At 35.8% G+C, this 16779-nt stretch overlaps 1 protein-coding gene across 2 annotated transcripts in view; it reads left to right on the forward strand.

Annotated features, from left to right (window-relative positions):
* LOC408960 (protein slit) overlaps positions 1-16779 on the forward strand; it is a 491344-nt gene that overhangs the window by 455084 nt on the left and 19481 nt on the right. For both annotated transcript variants that reach the window (XM_006561437.3, XM_006561438.3), the window contains 5 exons: positions 5427-5498; positions 6135-6278; positions 15953-16024; positions 16225-16296; positions 16378-16591. In XM_006561437.3, the coding sequence (XP_006561500.1) occupies positions 5427-5498; positions 6135-6278; positions 15953-16024; positions 16225-16296; positions 16378-16591 (574 nt within the window). The remainder of the gene's footprint in view (positions 1-5426; positions 5499-6134; positions 6279-15952; positions 16025-16224; positions 16297-16377; positions 16592-16779) is intronic.

Below are 16779 nucleotides of genomic sequence, written 5' to 3' on the forward strand. Positions count from 1 at the left end.
GTATATTACTTTAAATGTATCAACGGATTTCAATGATTGGTTCACGAGATATTCAAGATTCTCACTTTTAAATCGTTAAAAAGTAAGAGAAAAGAAATGATGTGCAAATTTGGAAAATTGAAAAGATTTGATGAAGATCAAAGAATATTGGTTTTATTCTAAATTAACAATCATTCATACTTGTAATAAAGTATATTACTTTAAATGTATCAACGGATTTCAATGATTGGTTATTCGCGAGGTATTCAAGATTTTCACTTTTAAATCGTAAAAAAGTAAGAGAAGAAAAGAAATTTGATTTTGAATTATTTTATATTTTGTATTTCGATGAAATATGTAGAGTAGAGGCAATGCATGGATTTTTAGAATTTCGGAGTTTGGGATATTGAGATACTTTTTTAACCGAAGAAATAAGGAAAAGTCGATTGTTATTGCATCGTAAATGACGCATTATTGCATCTTCTCGTTCATGGAACGAGTTCAAGTATCAAGTTGAAGCAGCGGTATGAGTTCCGAGAAAGTGTTGCAGAGTATCCTTGGCACGTTTGCCGAGATAGGAAAGCACGTTTTCGATAATCGATATGTCGAGATGTTTCAACCACGATAGAACGAAAGAGTTTGAGAAATTATCGAAAGATGCTCGTTTTTTAATTCACGAGAAATCGTTGGACGTTAAAAGATTGAGAGATTCGTTAATTGTTAATTTAAGAAACTTTTGGAACTGTTTCACTGTTTTCTAAACATTTCGAATACAATAATATACAAATATGAAATATTACTCGTTACTTAGCTCTTTTCAAATTATTTCTTTGAAATTTCCTCGTTAGTAAAACTTCATTTGAAATACTAGATATAGATGTCAATGAAGTTACGAAGATAGAAGAATATTAAACATCAAAAAATGAAAGATATACGGACAGATAGTAATTTCTCAGTTTTACAGACTCTTATAAAACTTGTTTCACCTTTGCGCGAGACGTCGACATGGTGTTATTAAAAACCAGGGAGAAAACTAAAGGGAGCTTTCAATGACATTAAAGAACGCGGAGAAAGAGATGAAAGGGAGGAGGGAAGAAAGAAAGGGAGGAAGGGAGGAGGAACAGAATAGGAGCAAGCGAAAAAGACGAAATATAGGCTTGCATAAAGTATGCAAAGCTTGAACTCGTCTCTATTACATCTCCCATAACAAAATTAAAAAAGTTTCCACAGTGTATTAAAGAGAAATATGCGGAGCACGGTGTTATTAGGTATTCAATAAACAGATATAAACAGGGTATTAATAATTATTCACGTGACAATACATTGAGAATCTTTGTTGTTGGTGAAAAGTAAAAACGAAAGGTTGATACGTAAAAAAAATAACTCGTTTGTTTGTTTTTCAAATTAATAAGCAATTTTTAAATTTCTTGTAATTGCGCGTTGAAAAAATTACACGGTCTATTTAACAAAGATTTTATTTAAATTTTAAGAAAGTTTCAAGAAACGCTCGTTAAGCATTCCCTTTTATTTCCAAGTTAAAGTAAGTTGCTTTTGGTATTCAATTAACAGCCGTTTAAGAAGGAGGGAGGAGAGTTTAATAAGTGGGTAAAACTTCAAAATCATTAGGTATTCTCTCAGAATAAACTTTAAGCGAAGAATTATTACGAAAATATCGTATGAAATCCGAATCCTTCTTCAATAATATTAAAATAGTTCTAAAATCTTTTTGTTCCAAAAATTATCCATATTATGAAATTTAAATTTGATAATTCTATTATAAAAATGAAATGATTTTGGGATGTAAAAATTTAATTCGAGTAACTCTATTTCCTATCTCCCACAATAAAAATCTATACTTTTAAAATATCACAAAGATTCTTCAAAATTCACATTCCAATATTTTCTCCAATAAAAGAAGACATCCATTAAAAAATCTCTCTATACTTTCATAACTCTACGACTCGTTAATATCATTTCATTAATCTCCATACCGTCAACGATTTAAATTTAAACTCTTCGCCAAATATTTTTCCATCTAGCTTATTTAAAAAACTCTTCAAAAAAAAACGAACAATAAAATACACGTACATTTCCATCATTCGAAACAATATACGCCATCCATGCAAATTAAATATTCATCGCAGTCCCACTCGTCTATTAATTCAACCAGCTTCAAGATCGTTTTCAGTTACTTCTAAAATTTATAAACCCATCGAAAAAAAAAAAACAAAATTTTAAACTTTCGTCGAAAAACGTTTTCCGTAGCGACAGTGGAGAGAAATAAAAAAAAGGAAAAAAGGAAAGAAAGGAGGAGGGGGGGAAAAAAAGCAAAATTCAGTACACCCGGCGAGGAATTTTGCCCGATGCAAACGATTCCACCCGTTTGGAAATTGAAAAGCGGTGGAAACACGGAAAGTTTGCGTTGCCCTTTTCGGGAGCCGATTTTAAACGGGATCGGCCTCTCTTCACGAGCGAAAAGTCACACGTGGCGTAGGCGGACGTTGAAAACAAGTGTTGATCGATGTCACGTACCGATGCCCCCGCTTCGACAGATTTTTTCGCGCTTCTGTTTACCCACCGTCAACACGCTTTTTTCATTTAACGATTATCAAGAGGATTGCCTATCTCTGTGAACCGCTCTCCATCCACGAAATGCTCCGGGGCTGCATTTTAAATAACTCTCTGTTCTCTGCACGATGTCCAATACTTTTTTTTTCTTTTTTTTTTTCTATTTTTTCCTTCCTTTTTTTTTTCTTTTTGCTTTTTGAAACTCTCTCGCCAAACTGTTCCCTTGTCATTGTCGACGAGATGTCACGATTAACGAAACTATCCGATCTCTACCTGTTCAAACGAAAGATAATTTGAAATATGATTTCAGTTTCGATCTCCTTTGTATTCCGTTAATTTATCGAGTTATTGGTCGCCTTGATTTATCTCATAACTCTTTTTATTTCATAATCTTCAATACGATCATTTTTCTTCTTCTGTTTAATCGTGCATTTATATTTAATTTTTATTGATTAATTACTATTTTGATTGTTCTTTCACCTCGTCTTTCATTTGTATATACATTTTTCTTAATTTATTCTTCTATAACGAATAATCTAATCGTCAATCAGTAAAAGCTTGTTTTCCTTGTAACCGAAATACCCAATAGCTTACAAGTTTATCGATTCCATCCGAATCGTGATTGAACAAACACACGTGGAACGATCTCAGTAATAAATCGGATGTACGAGTGATGCAAATCCAAAAATACAACCCGATTTGTCCAGATTTATCATCGATCGCAAACAATCCTTCCGGTTTCAAAACAATCGATAAATTATCACCTTCTCTCTATATATACGTACATATATATAAAGAGAGAGAGAGAGAGAGAAAGAGAAATAACATTTTCACCCTGGAATATCCCGACTAACCATTGAAATCTCCGCTCAAAGTGGAATAACAACGTATTGTAATCCGTGCATTTTACGCTTGCATTCTCTCTCCTCACTCTCGTTCATTGCTCATTCATCCATTCACTCATTCATTATTATTCTTCTTAATTATTCCACAACAACGAATGAAAATTATTTATCGATGCAACCACGAATAAGAAACTAACACAATGGATAAATTAAAAATTATTATCATTGAAGAAACAAAGAGGGGAGAAAAAAAAAATTCATAAATCATCCTCGATGAAAGATACTTAATAGAAATATGATCGATACGATAATGTACAAAGAATAAGAGCGAATCTTAATCAAATTCCGTGGTGGAATTTTAAAGATAAGGAGAAAGAAAAATTCCAAAGGGGAAGGGAAAAGATTCGTTCCATCGAATGATTGATATCGAATCAGAAATATATCAAACGATATCGCCTCCTTTCCTTCACCTCGTGCACAGCCTCGCCAATTATTCCCGGTAGCAGCGTGACGACAACGACAACGACGACGACGACGACAATATCCAACCTGGTGAGAATAGGTCTTAAAAAAAAAAGAAAAAACAAGGAGGAGGAAAAGCAACCGGTTGGATCCGGCAAGGAAAAAAATAAAAAAAGGAAGAAGGTTGGCCGCCACGGTGAAATTAAAATCTCACGCAAGGCTTAAAAGAGCCGCTGGAAAAACGGCTCTCTCCTCCTTCGGTCTCGTTTCGTCGTTGAACCGGCGTGTCTGGGACGCGAAACGAGGAAATAATTTGCGTTTCCACCGTGCACCGTCGTCGTTGTCGTCGACGTTTTCGACGGGAAGACTGGAGGAGAAGAATCGAGTGAGAAAGGAAGGAGAGGGAGGACGAGAGAGAGAGAGAGAGCAAGGAGAAATAGGAAAAGGCAACGATGGAGACTGTACGAAGAGAATTCCTGTCGAGTAGGCCTGACTCGTTATTCGTTCCTACGTTCTGCCGGTTTTTTGTCAAGTAAAAAAGTTCCACCGGGAAAAGGAACCAATTTAATAAGGCCTTAATAACTTGGCGGGGAGATCGGGGAGGCAGACGGCTGTGTTTGACGGCTCCCGTCCCTTGAAAAGCGAATTCACGCTTTCGAGTTACCATTTCGTTGGAATAATGATATTTCGTTTCTAGATATCCTAACCTAACCCAAGTTATTGGATTATTAGATTACACTTATTGAGAAAAGAAGAAAAAAAAAATTACTAACAAACAAACAATTCAAAAATAAAATGAAAATTCGATAAACAAATTGGAGATATTAAAGAATTATTGTAAACAGTCTGAAGAAATTCTTAACTCTATCTCGTTCCTTTATCCCTTTAATTAACAACGTTCTGCGTTGAATCAATCTGGATCAAGGAAGAATCGAACAAAAAAATCTGGATTCATGGTCGGATGATCTCGATTTCTACGAGATTTGCAGAGGGAGGGTCGCTTTGATCCGGCGCGTAAACGCGACACAACGTTTCGAAAAAACGTGGAGGAGGAGGAGGAGGAAGGGAGAGAAGGTTCCGCGATAAAATTTCTACGTAAGTTGCTCTTTGTGCCGGCGCCCCCCTCCCCTCTCTCCCCTCCATACGCAAATATTTGCCCAACGACGGAAAACAGAAATACTTATTCGCGGCAAATAAATACGAGCGAACAGAGCGAACAGAGAAATGGTGGAGTGGGTCGGTTACCTCGGCGCACAAAGTACGGGGCGAAAGTTGAAATGGAATTAGTTAAGCGCCACTGTCAACGGTGTGTTCTCCTCCCTTGTGCTCTTCCAAACAAAAAGAAAGGAAGGAAGAGAGAAAAAAGTAAGAAGATAAAAAACGAACGACAAACGGCGGATGTATACAGGGGGACAGGGAAATTTTTATGAGATTTTCTCTTTTTTCTTTTCTTTCTTTCTCTCTCTTTTTTTTCGTAAAGAAGGGAAAATTAAACATTTTTTGCCCGGACGACTCGTCATTGACTCGTGCCACCTGCGTTGAGATATTAATTCGTTTCGCTCTTTGTTTCAGGGATCTCCAAGGGAACAATATCTCGGTGATATTCAAGACCGACTTCGAGGACATGGCTACGCTTCACGTTCTGTGAGTAACCGTTTGTCAAATAAAGAAACGAAAGGGGATAGCTTTAGTCGCGTGTCGCAAATAGAATTGAACGCGAGTTTGAAGCCCGTTTCTTAACGAAAAGTTCGCGAAATTCTAGTAAATTTGTCCGGGAACGAGGCGCGGGCGCCATTGTTGAAGAGTCGTGGAAAGGCGAACTTGGCGAATTTCTCTCTCTCTCTCTTTCTTTCTTTGTGTACGTGTTTGTGCGTGTGTGTATGCTTGTGTGTATGTGTGTGTATGTGTGCGTGTAAAATTCACCTCTCTTGCATGAAGATCGTACTCTTTCGTCGACTGTTTTCAGCTTCGTGACTTCGCCTCCGAAAGACGTAAAGTTTCTTCTTCTTCCACGTTTCGAGAAATGAGATTTCGCGCGAGGGAGGGGAGGGAACAAAAGTAATTAAGGTTAACTGGGTCGAAGTGTGTTTTGTTCGTGGTTCGCGTTTCGGATAGAATGGAAGAATTATTGAATAGTGTAAACTATTATATATCGATATATATTTAATCGATTCGAAAGATAGTTTTTTTTAATGGTTCAAGCGATAGAAAGTAAGAGAAAAATGTAATGAATTTTTGTATGTTTTATCTTCAAGTGTGCGTTTTGTGTGTATTTTCCAGTTGGCTATCGAATAATCAAATTCACACCATTGAAAGAGGTGCCTTCCAGGATCTAGTTGGTGTCGAGAAGCTGCGCCTTAACAATAATCAAATACGTCACCTACCCGATCTTCTCTTTAGCAACATGATGAATTTAAAGCGTCTGTGAGTATTTCAAAAAAAGTATTTTGCATGGAATATTATGATATCTGAGAATGGATTATTATATACGTCGAGAGTGTAAAATATATGGCGTTTATTCGTGGAAATATTATATAATTTATAAAGTAGGAGGATAATATCCGAAGGAATAAGAGAAACTTTAATCCTTAAAATTTTTTCCAATATAAGTGTCGAAGGACTGATTTGCAGCGCAGCTAGATTAAATTATAAACTTTCGGCCATTAAAAAAAAAAAAAAGAAAGCCTTTCCTATCTCGCGTTGAACGTAAAAGTTTTAACTTTAAAAAAAAGTGAATATCTCGCAAGAATTGAAAAATTATCCTTCTCGATGTAATAACCTTCTGAAAACGATATAGATTTTTTTTTTAATTCAAACGTTTGATTCAAACGAATTTAAAACCTGGTATGTAAATCGTCTTTTTGAATCGAATTTTCGTTTGAAATTTCGTCGAACAATTTTCCTTCCGCTATGCGATAGATCCCGTTAAATAAAATTCACGAAATCCATCTCCACATTTATTTCATTTACCTCTCCTCCCCAATAACTTTCAACGAACTGTCGATCAGAATTCAATCGCAAAAAAAAAAAAAAAAGGAAATCGTCGAAAATAAATATTTCAGAAGTTTCATCCGAGAAAGAATAAAATAAAATTTTTCATTCGAACTATACGACCCAGCCAGATAAAACTCGGTTTTTAATTATAAAATCTCGAGAATAAAAGTATTTCGCCCAATGATACATAAACTGGAACAAACAATGGGATCCTTTAATGAGAGGAGAGCAAATAAACTTCGTTTGAAAAAAAAAAAAAAAGAAAAGAAAGAGAAGACTCGAATAAAAACAGCTTCTCCATTCTCGTTTCCATCCACTCGATCTCGTGCCTTCCTTTCCTTGAACAACAGGAAAGTCAGATATCACAATTTTGATATCAATACGACAGAATCGTATCACGACTCGCATTTTACAACTCGTTGACAGATATGCTCCACAGTGACGAATTTATTTAATAAATTTGATCAAAAGATATGCAGAAATGGGAAAAATGTATCCGCGCACGGAGATTTATTTCACGTCATTGCCGCGAACAACACCGGAGGTTATCGCATAAACTTTTCAGATGATGGCCTATATTCCACATTTTTCCACATACACAAAGTGTATTTCGAGAATAGGTGAGGCAAGCAGAGTAAAGCGTATAATTTTATACGTAAAAATGGAGAATAATATTTTTTTTCATCGAAGTCTTCTTTTTCAAGAAAGAAATGAGTTTAAAAATTTTATCAAACATAAATGAATGTACAATTTTCAATTGGATGCAATAGTTGATCGACAAAATGTAGAAATAAATATGTAATTTAAAATTAAAATTGAAGATTCATTCAATGTACTCGTTACTTTCTAATTTTTAATATAAATATAATACACATATTTTTCTTATTTTATTTTAATTATATATTAAATTTTAATATTTGTACAAAATGATACGAAATATTTAATTAGTATGCAATATTATAATAAATAAACGGTGTATAAAAAAAGCGAGGATCAAGCAACAAAATTTTATTTTAATTCATTCATTTGAAGATCGATTAAATATTTTCTTACAGCTGAAAATCTCAGTTTTTAAATCTCGGTTTATTTAAAGAACAAAATTTGTTAAACAAAAAATCGTCGATTCCATCCCTGTATACGTACATATACAGGCGGAAGTATTGTGCGAATTCGGTTTGTGAAACGCTCCACGCAAGCTTTTCCTCTCCCTCTCAACAACCCCCCATATTGAACACGCATGACTTTTCCGTTCTGGATTTAAATCTATTTTTTCCCCTCCCTTTGTTTTAATCCTTTTTTTTTTTAAGGGCGATCGTTCCGTTTCCGCTTCCTCTACTTTAAAAAACAGAATAGCAAGAGGGGGAGGGGAGAGGGGAAGGGGATGGAAGAGGAAAAAGCGAACGGAAGTTACATCCATCGAGCACTGGCAGCGTCCCATTTTTGGGGGAAAACGACTTCTCGAATTCTTTTTTGCATTCCCAGAAACGATGTTACGAATGGTGTCTCCATTGTACGCGGAAAATGGAGCAGATTTTTCCTCCAGAAGTAGTTAATACCGGTTATGTTTCGTATGTTGAGTCCATGGAATTTCTTTCTCTTTTTTAAAAATACTTTAAAATATATTTTAAAATTCATTTTTTCCATAATTCGTGTCATCGCGTATAAATTCATAAATTCTTTTGGATTAAAATCGCTGCTTCGAGAATTAAGAAACGAATTTGAAAATTATTAATATATATATTGGAATTTTTGTCCGTCGTTTCGGTGCAATTAAGCCTAATTAATTAATCGTATGGAATATTTCTAGGACGTAAAATGTATCATCTCGAAACGATATAAAAGGATTGATATACGAAAATATCAGATGATGAATCTTATTTCGTAAACCGGTCTGTATAGCTGCGAATATTTTAATGTTAATGCAATGCCATTAAGCCTGTGCTTTTCGTTCCTTTTGGATGCCTCTTACCGATACATATTCATTTCATTCATTCAATCAGTATCTTCATTAATACGCATATATTTGTATCGTTTAAAATATATTCACGATCTTTTGAACTCTACAGGATGTTTCGTTTCTTCAATCACGATCTCTCTTCACACAAATTGACACGTGAAGAGTATATTTCGAAACGACGAATATATTACACGTGAATAACAGTACAAAAACTAGTACAAACTAAAGATCTGTCACCGAAAACACGACAAAATTCGATCAAAATAATTTACCAATCCCGTCCTTATCTAAAATCAACATCCACAACTCGTTCCAAAGATTCATGCATCACAAACGCGATTCCCGATCAAAGGAGCAGTCAGCCGCTGCTGGCCTAGCTAGCCAAGAAGATCGAGCACCGGGCTAAAGGAATGCGATCCAAAGATTAACACGAAGATCCACTTTCCCCCTGCATACTTCCCGATCCTGAATCTTAATCACCTCGTCCCAGTCCAGCACCTGGTCTAAGAAGAAGAAGAAGAAAAAAAAATAAGAAAGAAAAAGCATCATCGAATTATCACGATCGAAACGGATGGACATTGGCTTCCGTGTCTGATGAAGTTTACTGCTACCTGTATCGATCCGTGTCGATATAAAAATCTCGCTATAAAATTCTTCTTCTTCTTCTTCCTCTTATTCTTCTTTTTTCCTCGTCCTGTGGCGGAGAAAAGGAGAAGAAAACAAGAGAAACAAAGGAAGAGGAAGGGAAGGGGGAAGGGTGAAGAATGGGCCATCTATCATAGCGCGAAGTGGGCAGACGAGAAGTCAGAAACGTTACACGAGGCCTTCCACTCGTGCCCTCGGACACGTAACCTCACAGCCTCTGATGATAAGGCCGGGGATCAGGCAGCTTACAAAAGAACGTATTATGTTGCGAGCGCTACGGAGAAGATTCTCACGGGCATCCGGACGCTTGATAATCCTTCATCCGCGCCGTGGATAAGTCGATGCCCCCGCATCAAGGAAACCGGAGAAGGTTAATACGTTGATTGAGGGGGGTGTTGGATCTGGGGGAAGGGGAGGGAGGATATATACGACGTTTTAGGTCGATGTTGTTCATGCTGCGGTTTATTATTATTAAGGTTACACGTTACACGTTTTCGCGAAACGTTTGGACGAATTGAACAAATTGGATCGTTTCGTTTTGGGGATGTATTTAATTTTCACGTTGCGAGATGCTACTATAATTTGTTATATTTGGTAATTGAGGGGGGAGGATTGGTTCATTTTCGATAAATGGAATAATGTATCGTATGGTTGAAAATGTTTCGTTTATAAAAAATTTTAAATTTTTGATATACAACGGTAATCAAATTTTCCACGCTTTTGATAAGCAATTGCAATTAAAAAGGTATCGGCATTGTTAATCAAATTATAGAATGTAATTTTATTTATCGAAATTGTCCCTTTTGTACGCGCGTATATCGTGACACGTATTTTATTACCTTTAAAATGTTGCTTTACATTTATGTTAAATACAGAACATTTTGAAAACGTAATTATTCCCCTTTATGATATAAATACTTAAGAGAATTAATCTATGAATCTGAAAGAATCCTTTTTCAGACTTGAAAGTCTGATTATGCTGATGGCATAAATAATCTCGTCCACTTTGGAAAAGATGGAATACAATGTTCAAGTAATTATTCCAATGTGAAAATTAACGTAGGTAAAATGCGGTGAAACGGTGAAAATGTTTGCTTCAAAGGAAAATATTTAACCAGAGGGGATATACACGTTATACATATGACGGTATAATGATATACGCAGATTAGTTGTCCTGTGTGTACGTAAACTTGTTAAGCTTATCGAGTTTATAAAAACGTGAATTGATTTTCCCCTTGAAAATAAAAGCAACAAGACATATTTCACGAAATATTGACGTTTCCTTGAAATTTGATCAAAATACGCTAAAGTACGATTCATTGAAATTCGAGCGATAACATTTCGATTTACATTTGATGTAAACGTATGATAACGTTCACTAAACGTACTAATATTCACTTTAATATCTTCATCAACATTCACATAACCGGTTATACATTATTAACACTGGCAATTTCATCCAACACGAAACTACAGTAATTAATTCATTTTATACGTACATTCTTCGCGAAATTGTTGTACGTTTGCAAAATTTTTATTCATAATTTTTTAACCATTCTAAAATTTCAACTAAAAATACACACGATATATTTTATACGCAAAAATTAATTATGGAATATTCAAGAGAAAAAGAAGGAAAAAATAATACCCAAGCTCATAAAACTCGCTTAAACAAATCAGCCCTCCTTAAATATTTTCCGCTATTATCGAAAATAATTCAAAAGAAAAATAAAAACGTATTTTTAAATCGATATTTAAATAACCACATAAAATCTAACAATGTAGTCATAATTCACAATCTCGACAAAGAAATTCATCGAGCAATTACCACCTTAACCCATCCCCGATTTTTCTAATCTGATCTAAAAATTGATTAATCGCCGGCCCAACAGGTTTCCTTACAACCTCTACCAATTAGAGGGCCGATTAGAAATATTAATTAACTCCACACCTGGAGATTCCTCCGATTGCGACCGATACAACCACCGCGTCACTCCGTTCCGTTTTCTAAACACGACGGACGTGTAACGAAACGTGTGATTAACCCATCGCGCGCGGCAAACGTGGAAAGCTGTTCGAGGTGGTAAGAGGATGAAGCTCGACCCGTAATAAATGGTTTGACACAATGGAAAGGGGCGCGGACACTCGGTTGATTAGTATCGCTGGCATCGTGCAAGGGTATTGCGCACGGTTGAAACGCGATATACCCTGCCATGGCCGGCACGAGTATAAGCTAAGCACAAGCTCGTATTTACGAGGCAATAACATTTGTTCGCTGTACACTTAAGCCGATAATAACCGGGACAAACCGTTGGCCCGCGAACCTTTGACAACACGGTGTTGCACGGTGATTTAAGCAATGGAAAACGATTTCGGTTCGAACGTCTCTTCTAGCGATTCTTAGCTAGGGAAAATTTACGGCCCGACGTTCACTTTCGTCGGCTCGATGCTTCTTATATAGTTACGAGCAACGTGGTTATCTCGCTATCGATTTCCAAGAGGGAGATCTGTCATTTAATTGCGCTCCGTTTCTTGGTTTTGAAAAGATTTTTTTCTTATGGTTATGTATCTTTGGAAGCATTGAAGGCAGCTTGTTGAAATAGAAAAAACTGATTTTAGGGAAGAAAATAGGGAAGAAAAGAATCGATGCCTCTTATAATTACGAGCAACGTGGTAATTATTTCGCTATCGATTTCCAAGAGGGAGATCTGTCATTTAATTGCCCTCCATTTCTTGGAAAGATTTTTTTCTTATGGTTATGTATCTTTGGAAGCATTGAAGGCAGCTTGTTGAAATAGAAAAAACTGATTTTAGGGAAGAAAATAGGGAAGAAAAGAATCGATGCCTCTTATAATTATGAGCAACGTGGTTATCTCGCTATCGATTTCCAAGAGGGAGATCTGTCATTTAATTGCCCTCCATTTCTTGGAAAGATTTTTTTCTTATGGTTATGTATCTTTGGAAGCATTGAAGGCGGCTTGTTAAAATTGAAGAAAAAAACTGGTTTCGAAAAGGGAAGAAATTGATCAAACGATAATTGCGAACGTGTTAAAAATAATAAATGCGCGGGATAATAAGAAACGAAAGTGGGGCAACTAAGAAGGAAAATTGAATATAATTTTCAGAAAATTTTCCACGATACGTAACATCGTTTATCATAGTTAACTCCCAGTTATTACCTACATGCAAATACACCGTAATTTATCATTAACTATGAATACATCTAAATCTCTTGATTATTTTCCGCAAAATTCTCTCGTGAACGTTGAATAATTCACCTCCCCTCATAATTTATAACGGTAACAATTCCCTCAAAAATAAATCATTCCTCGATTTTCAATGTATATTATATATACACGCCCCATGTATAATTATATCCCGTGAATATCCTTGTTAATCTCCAAGATAGCCGAGATACGAGAAAATTGGAAATAACAAACTTCTCGCAATAAACTTTAAATAAACCAATATAAATACTATTTTCCCCGGAAAGACGAACAATGATGCCCTTATGATCCTCTCCCCCTGAGCGGCCGCCAATCAGTTTCTCGTTTCTCGTCCGACTCTTATCGCGGTGGCACAAAGCACGGAAGCATTCGGAATTGTGCGCGGTACAGAGAGAGAGAGAGACTGGAGAGAGGTCCACGAGAGAGAGAGAGAGGCCCTTTTGTCAGTGGCGGCGAAGGAACGGCCACGTCGAAATTCGGTAATTGCTTTCTGGATTGGCTCGGCCGCTCTGGGAGTTTAATCTCGGTCTGTTTCTCGGCCACGTGTCTGAAATTATTGAAATTCTACTACTACTACTACTATTACTGAGAATCCGAGCCGGTAGAAACGGAAAAAAGTGTGTTGTGATTCCGGTTTGTTCCGTTGCAACGGAAAAGGTGGAAAAACTAAGAAGGGAAGTAAGTAAATTTAATTATATCGGCTCGTGCCGAATGAACATATAGAAGAGGAGCACGTTGGCCTCTGCGAAATTGCTCGTTCGAATTAGGAAACTTATCATGATCAAGCTGAAACACCGATTCCAAATGAAACTGGCAGCGCTAAAAGCCCGAGACTTTCCTCCTTTTGCTCCCGCCACGTCTGTCCGCTCGAAATTCGGTAATTGCTTTCAGGATTGGCTCTGGTAAGGCGGCAGTCTAAATCTGCCAGTTCTTGCCGTATGTTTCGAGTCCAGAATATCGTGCCTCGCGCCTTCTTTTTCTCCTAGCAACCCGTTTCTCCCTTCTCCTTCTAATTCCCTGGGATATTTTTGTACCGCTTGTATTTTCTTAACATTAACTGTTAAACATTCGAATTGCTAGTTTTAGATATTGAAAATAAAATTTAGAATATGTTTTTTTTTGTTAGGAGAAACTTTAAGAGAAATGAAACGGTTAAAACTTGTAGATAAGAATAAGAAAGAAAAGTAGAGTCATCAAAGATTTTTATTTGTTACACAAAGTAAACTTATGTAAAAACTAATATATGATAAAAAATTAGTAGAAGTTTAACAAATTCTTTTCAAAGTTAAACAAAAATAATAATAGATATCCTCGTGAATAAATCTTATATAAAAGCTAATATATAATAAAAAATTAGTAGAAGTTTAACAAATTCTTTTCAAAGTTAAACAAAAATAATAATAGATGTCCTCGTGAATAAATCGATCGTGAAAATTTATTTTAAAAGTCGATTACCTTCGATCTTGCGCGAGAAATATTGCGATTTATTACAAGAAAAAATACAAATATCCCATTCCTTATTTTTCGAACGTCTTCGTCTCGTGTATGACGATTCGTCCTGCTCTCTCTTTCCCCCCCGTCCCTTTAGCGGACATAATTACAGGTTACGAAGGCAATGGACGGTCAACGTTGAGCGAAACGAAGCAAGACCTCTAACCTATCATCGCGAACGAGTCTGGCTCGACTCGTGGATCGGAGGAGGAAAGGCTCGAAGAACAGGAGGATCTTGCAACGCGAGACGTAACGCAATCTATTTAAATGAACCTCCAGGTTTAGCCAGGGATCCATTATCGTGATTGACTCTACCGTTAAGCGCGAGTTCCACTCGAAAAACGTTGCGTTGCCATGCATTATTCATGGTGGCCGCCGTACCGAAGGAAATTATGACGATAAATATGATGAAGCGCGTTTTCTGTTAAGAAAACAGTTTCCGGTCAATTTCACGGGGGCCTGTCCCCGCGGTGAATATCAGGAATGTCGTACAGTATTCGCGTATCGTATATTAAATACACGTTAATGATAGCGTTGATAATTGTATAATTAAATTTAATACCCTCGATTATATTAACGTGTATGTTCCAAGATATTTATTATTGCGTTACTTTGATATCAGCGATTCCAATAACAATTTTCTCGGATGTCGTCGATTTTTTTTTTTTCTTTTCCTTTTGCCGATATTTTTTTTTCTAAGATTATAGAGTAGATAATTAAATTACAGAGATTATGGATGATTAATTTCAATGTTTCGATTAAATGCGTAATTGGCTCTTTAAATGGTATTTGTCGAATTTTCTTTTATCAAATTTTGAATTATAAATTAATTATAAAAAATTCAAAGAAACATTTTCAAATATCTTTAATTGGTTAGAAATATTCTATTTAAATTAATGTAAATGATTGTCTGTTTAACGCGTGTCAAATATAAAGAAAATAAACTGTCGATTCTCTTTCTATAGATAATGAATTATTAATTTAATAAAATGGCAACGTCCATATTTCCTACGAACGACGTCTTGACACTGTTTGAAAGACATTTCCATTTCGTGGAAACGGACGTGTCACGTGAGAGCGTGGAAATGGTCACTCGTTACTCGTGTAACGACCCCGTGAAACCTTAAAGAAGCCTTATAGCCACCCACGTGACCGTGTACACACGTGCACACGGTCACACGTGAGTTACGAACTGTCTGCAAAGAATTTTCTTCACGAAGGAGAAGGGAGAAGGGTCGTAATAGTTGACACTCGACCAAGTTTTTTTTAAATAATAGATTACGAGCGGAACGAACTTGAGACCGACACTGGCCGCAAACTGGAACACACACCGGTGTTGTTGCTCGCCATTGGAAACATAAGGCAACTTTCGCTCGAAGACATAAAAGTTATGAAAAGGTCGACGAACCGAACTATTACTAGTTCAACTTTCTTACTTGTTGCGATCGATCGCGAACGTCTTCTCGAACGTTACCCTTTAACTTAATCGACGTGAACGCTTCTATTCGATTATTCTCGAGAAGTTCTGAAGAAATTAACGGGGGGAATTTTATTGTGAATTAATCTTCAGTAGAAATTTTATGATATTTATTGATGATAAATTATTGTGAGTACGAAATATGATGATTATCTTGATTAAGTCATAATTTATTTGATTGGAAACGATATTGATTTAATTTAGCAATATTTTCTTCTAATGAACGCCATACTAGAAATATTTTGTTTTTAAAAGAAATAATTTGGCAATTTTTATAATAAAACGTCTTATTTATGCTATGTTTCAGAGACCTTAGCCACAATCAAATCGCCACGATTGGACCAAAGACACTCAGAGGAATTTCATCTTTAAAATATTTGTAAGTGAAATCTGAACCTAATCGAAATAACGATGAAGATGCATGCTCTGTGAAGTAGTATCAGTCACGTTAGTCAGACATTTCAAAGAAACGTATGATCAATAATAGATTCACGCGTTGAATACTACTAGAAATATTTCTAGTATTTTATTCTATTTTAATTTATTTATCATATCGCACGTACAAATATTGTTATTCAGATTACTCGACAACAATGTGTTAACCTGCATCGATGAAGCATCAATACGAGAATTGAAGGATTTGGAAATACTGTAAGTGGATAATTACGATCGTAATTATATTCGACAATCGACAATTAAACGGGAATAAACTTTGATATATCATTGTTGCAGAATGTTGAACAATAATAAATTAACAACATTAGGGAAGGAAATGTTGAATGGCTTTTCGCATTTGCGGACGTTGAAACTGGTGGACAACCCATTATCCTGCGATTGCCACTTAGCCTGGCTCTCTCGGCATTTAAAAAGTTATCCGAGACTTGGCCAACACACAAAATGTGCCTCTCCGATTCATTTGAAGGATCGAAATATCGCCGATGTACAGGTTCGATTCAATAATTTTAATTATTCTATTTTATCGAAATTTATATATTTAATCTAATGTACAAAAGGAACGATCAATATTTTATTCCTTAATTTATTCACCACCATTCTATTCACCACAGAGTTTAATTAAATTATAATTTATAAATTATTATTTTTAAAGTTTCGATCCATAATTTTTTTATATAT

Source organism: Apis mellifera, linkage group LG8 (genome assembly GCF_003254395.2).
Source record: "Apis mellifera strain DH4 linkage group LG8, Amel_HAv3.1, whole genome shotgun sequence".
NCBI classification, from domain to species: domain Eukaryota; kingdom Metazoa; phylum Arthropoda; class Insecta; order Hymenoptera; family Apidae; genus Apis; species Apis mellifera.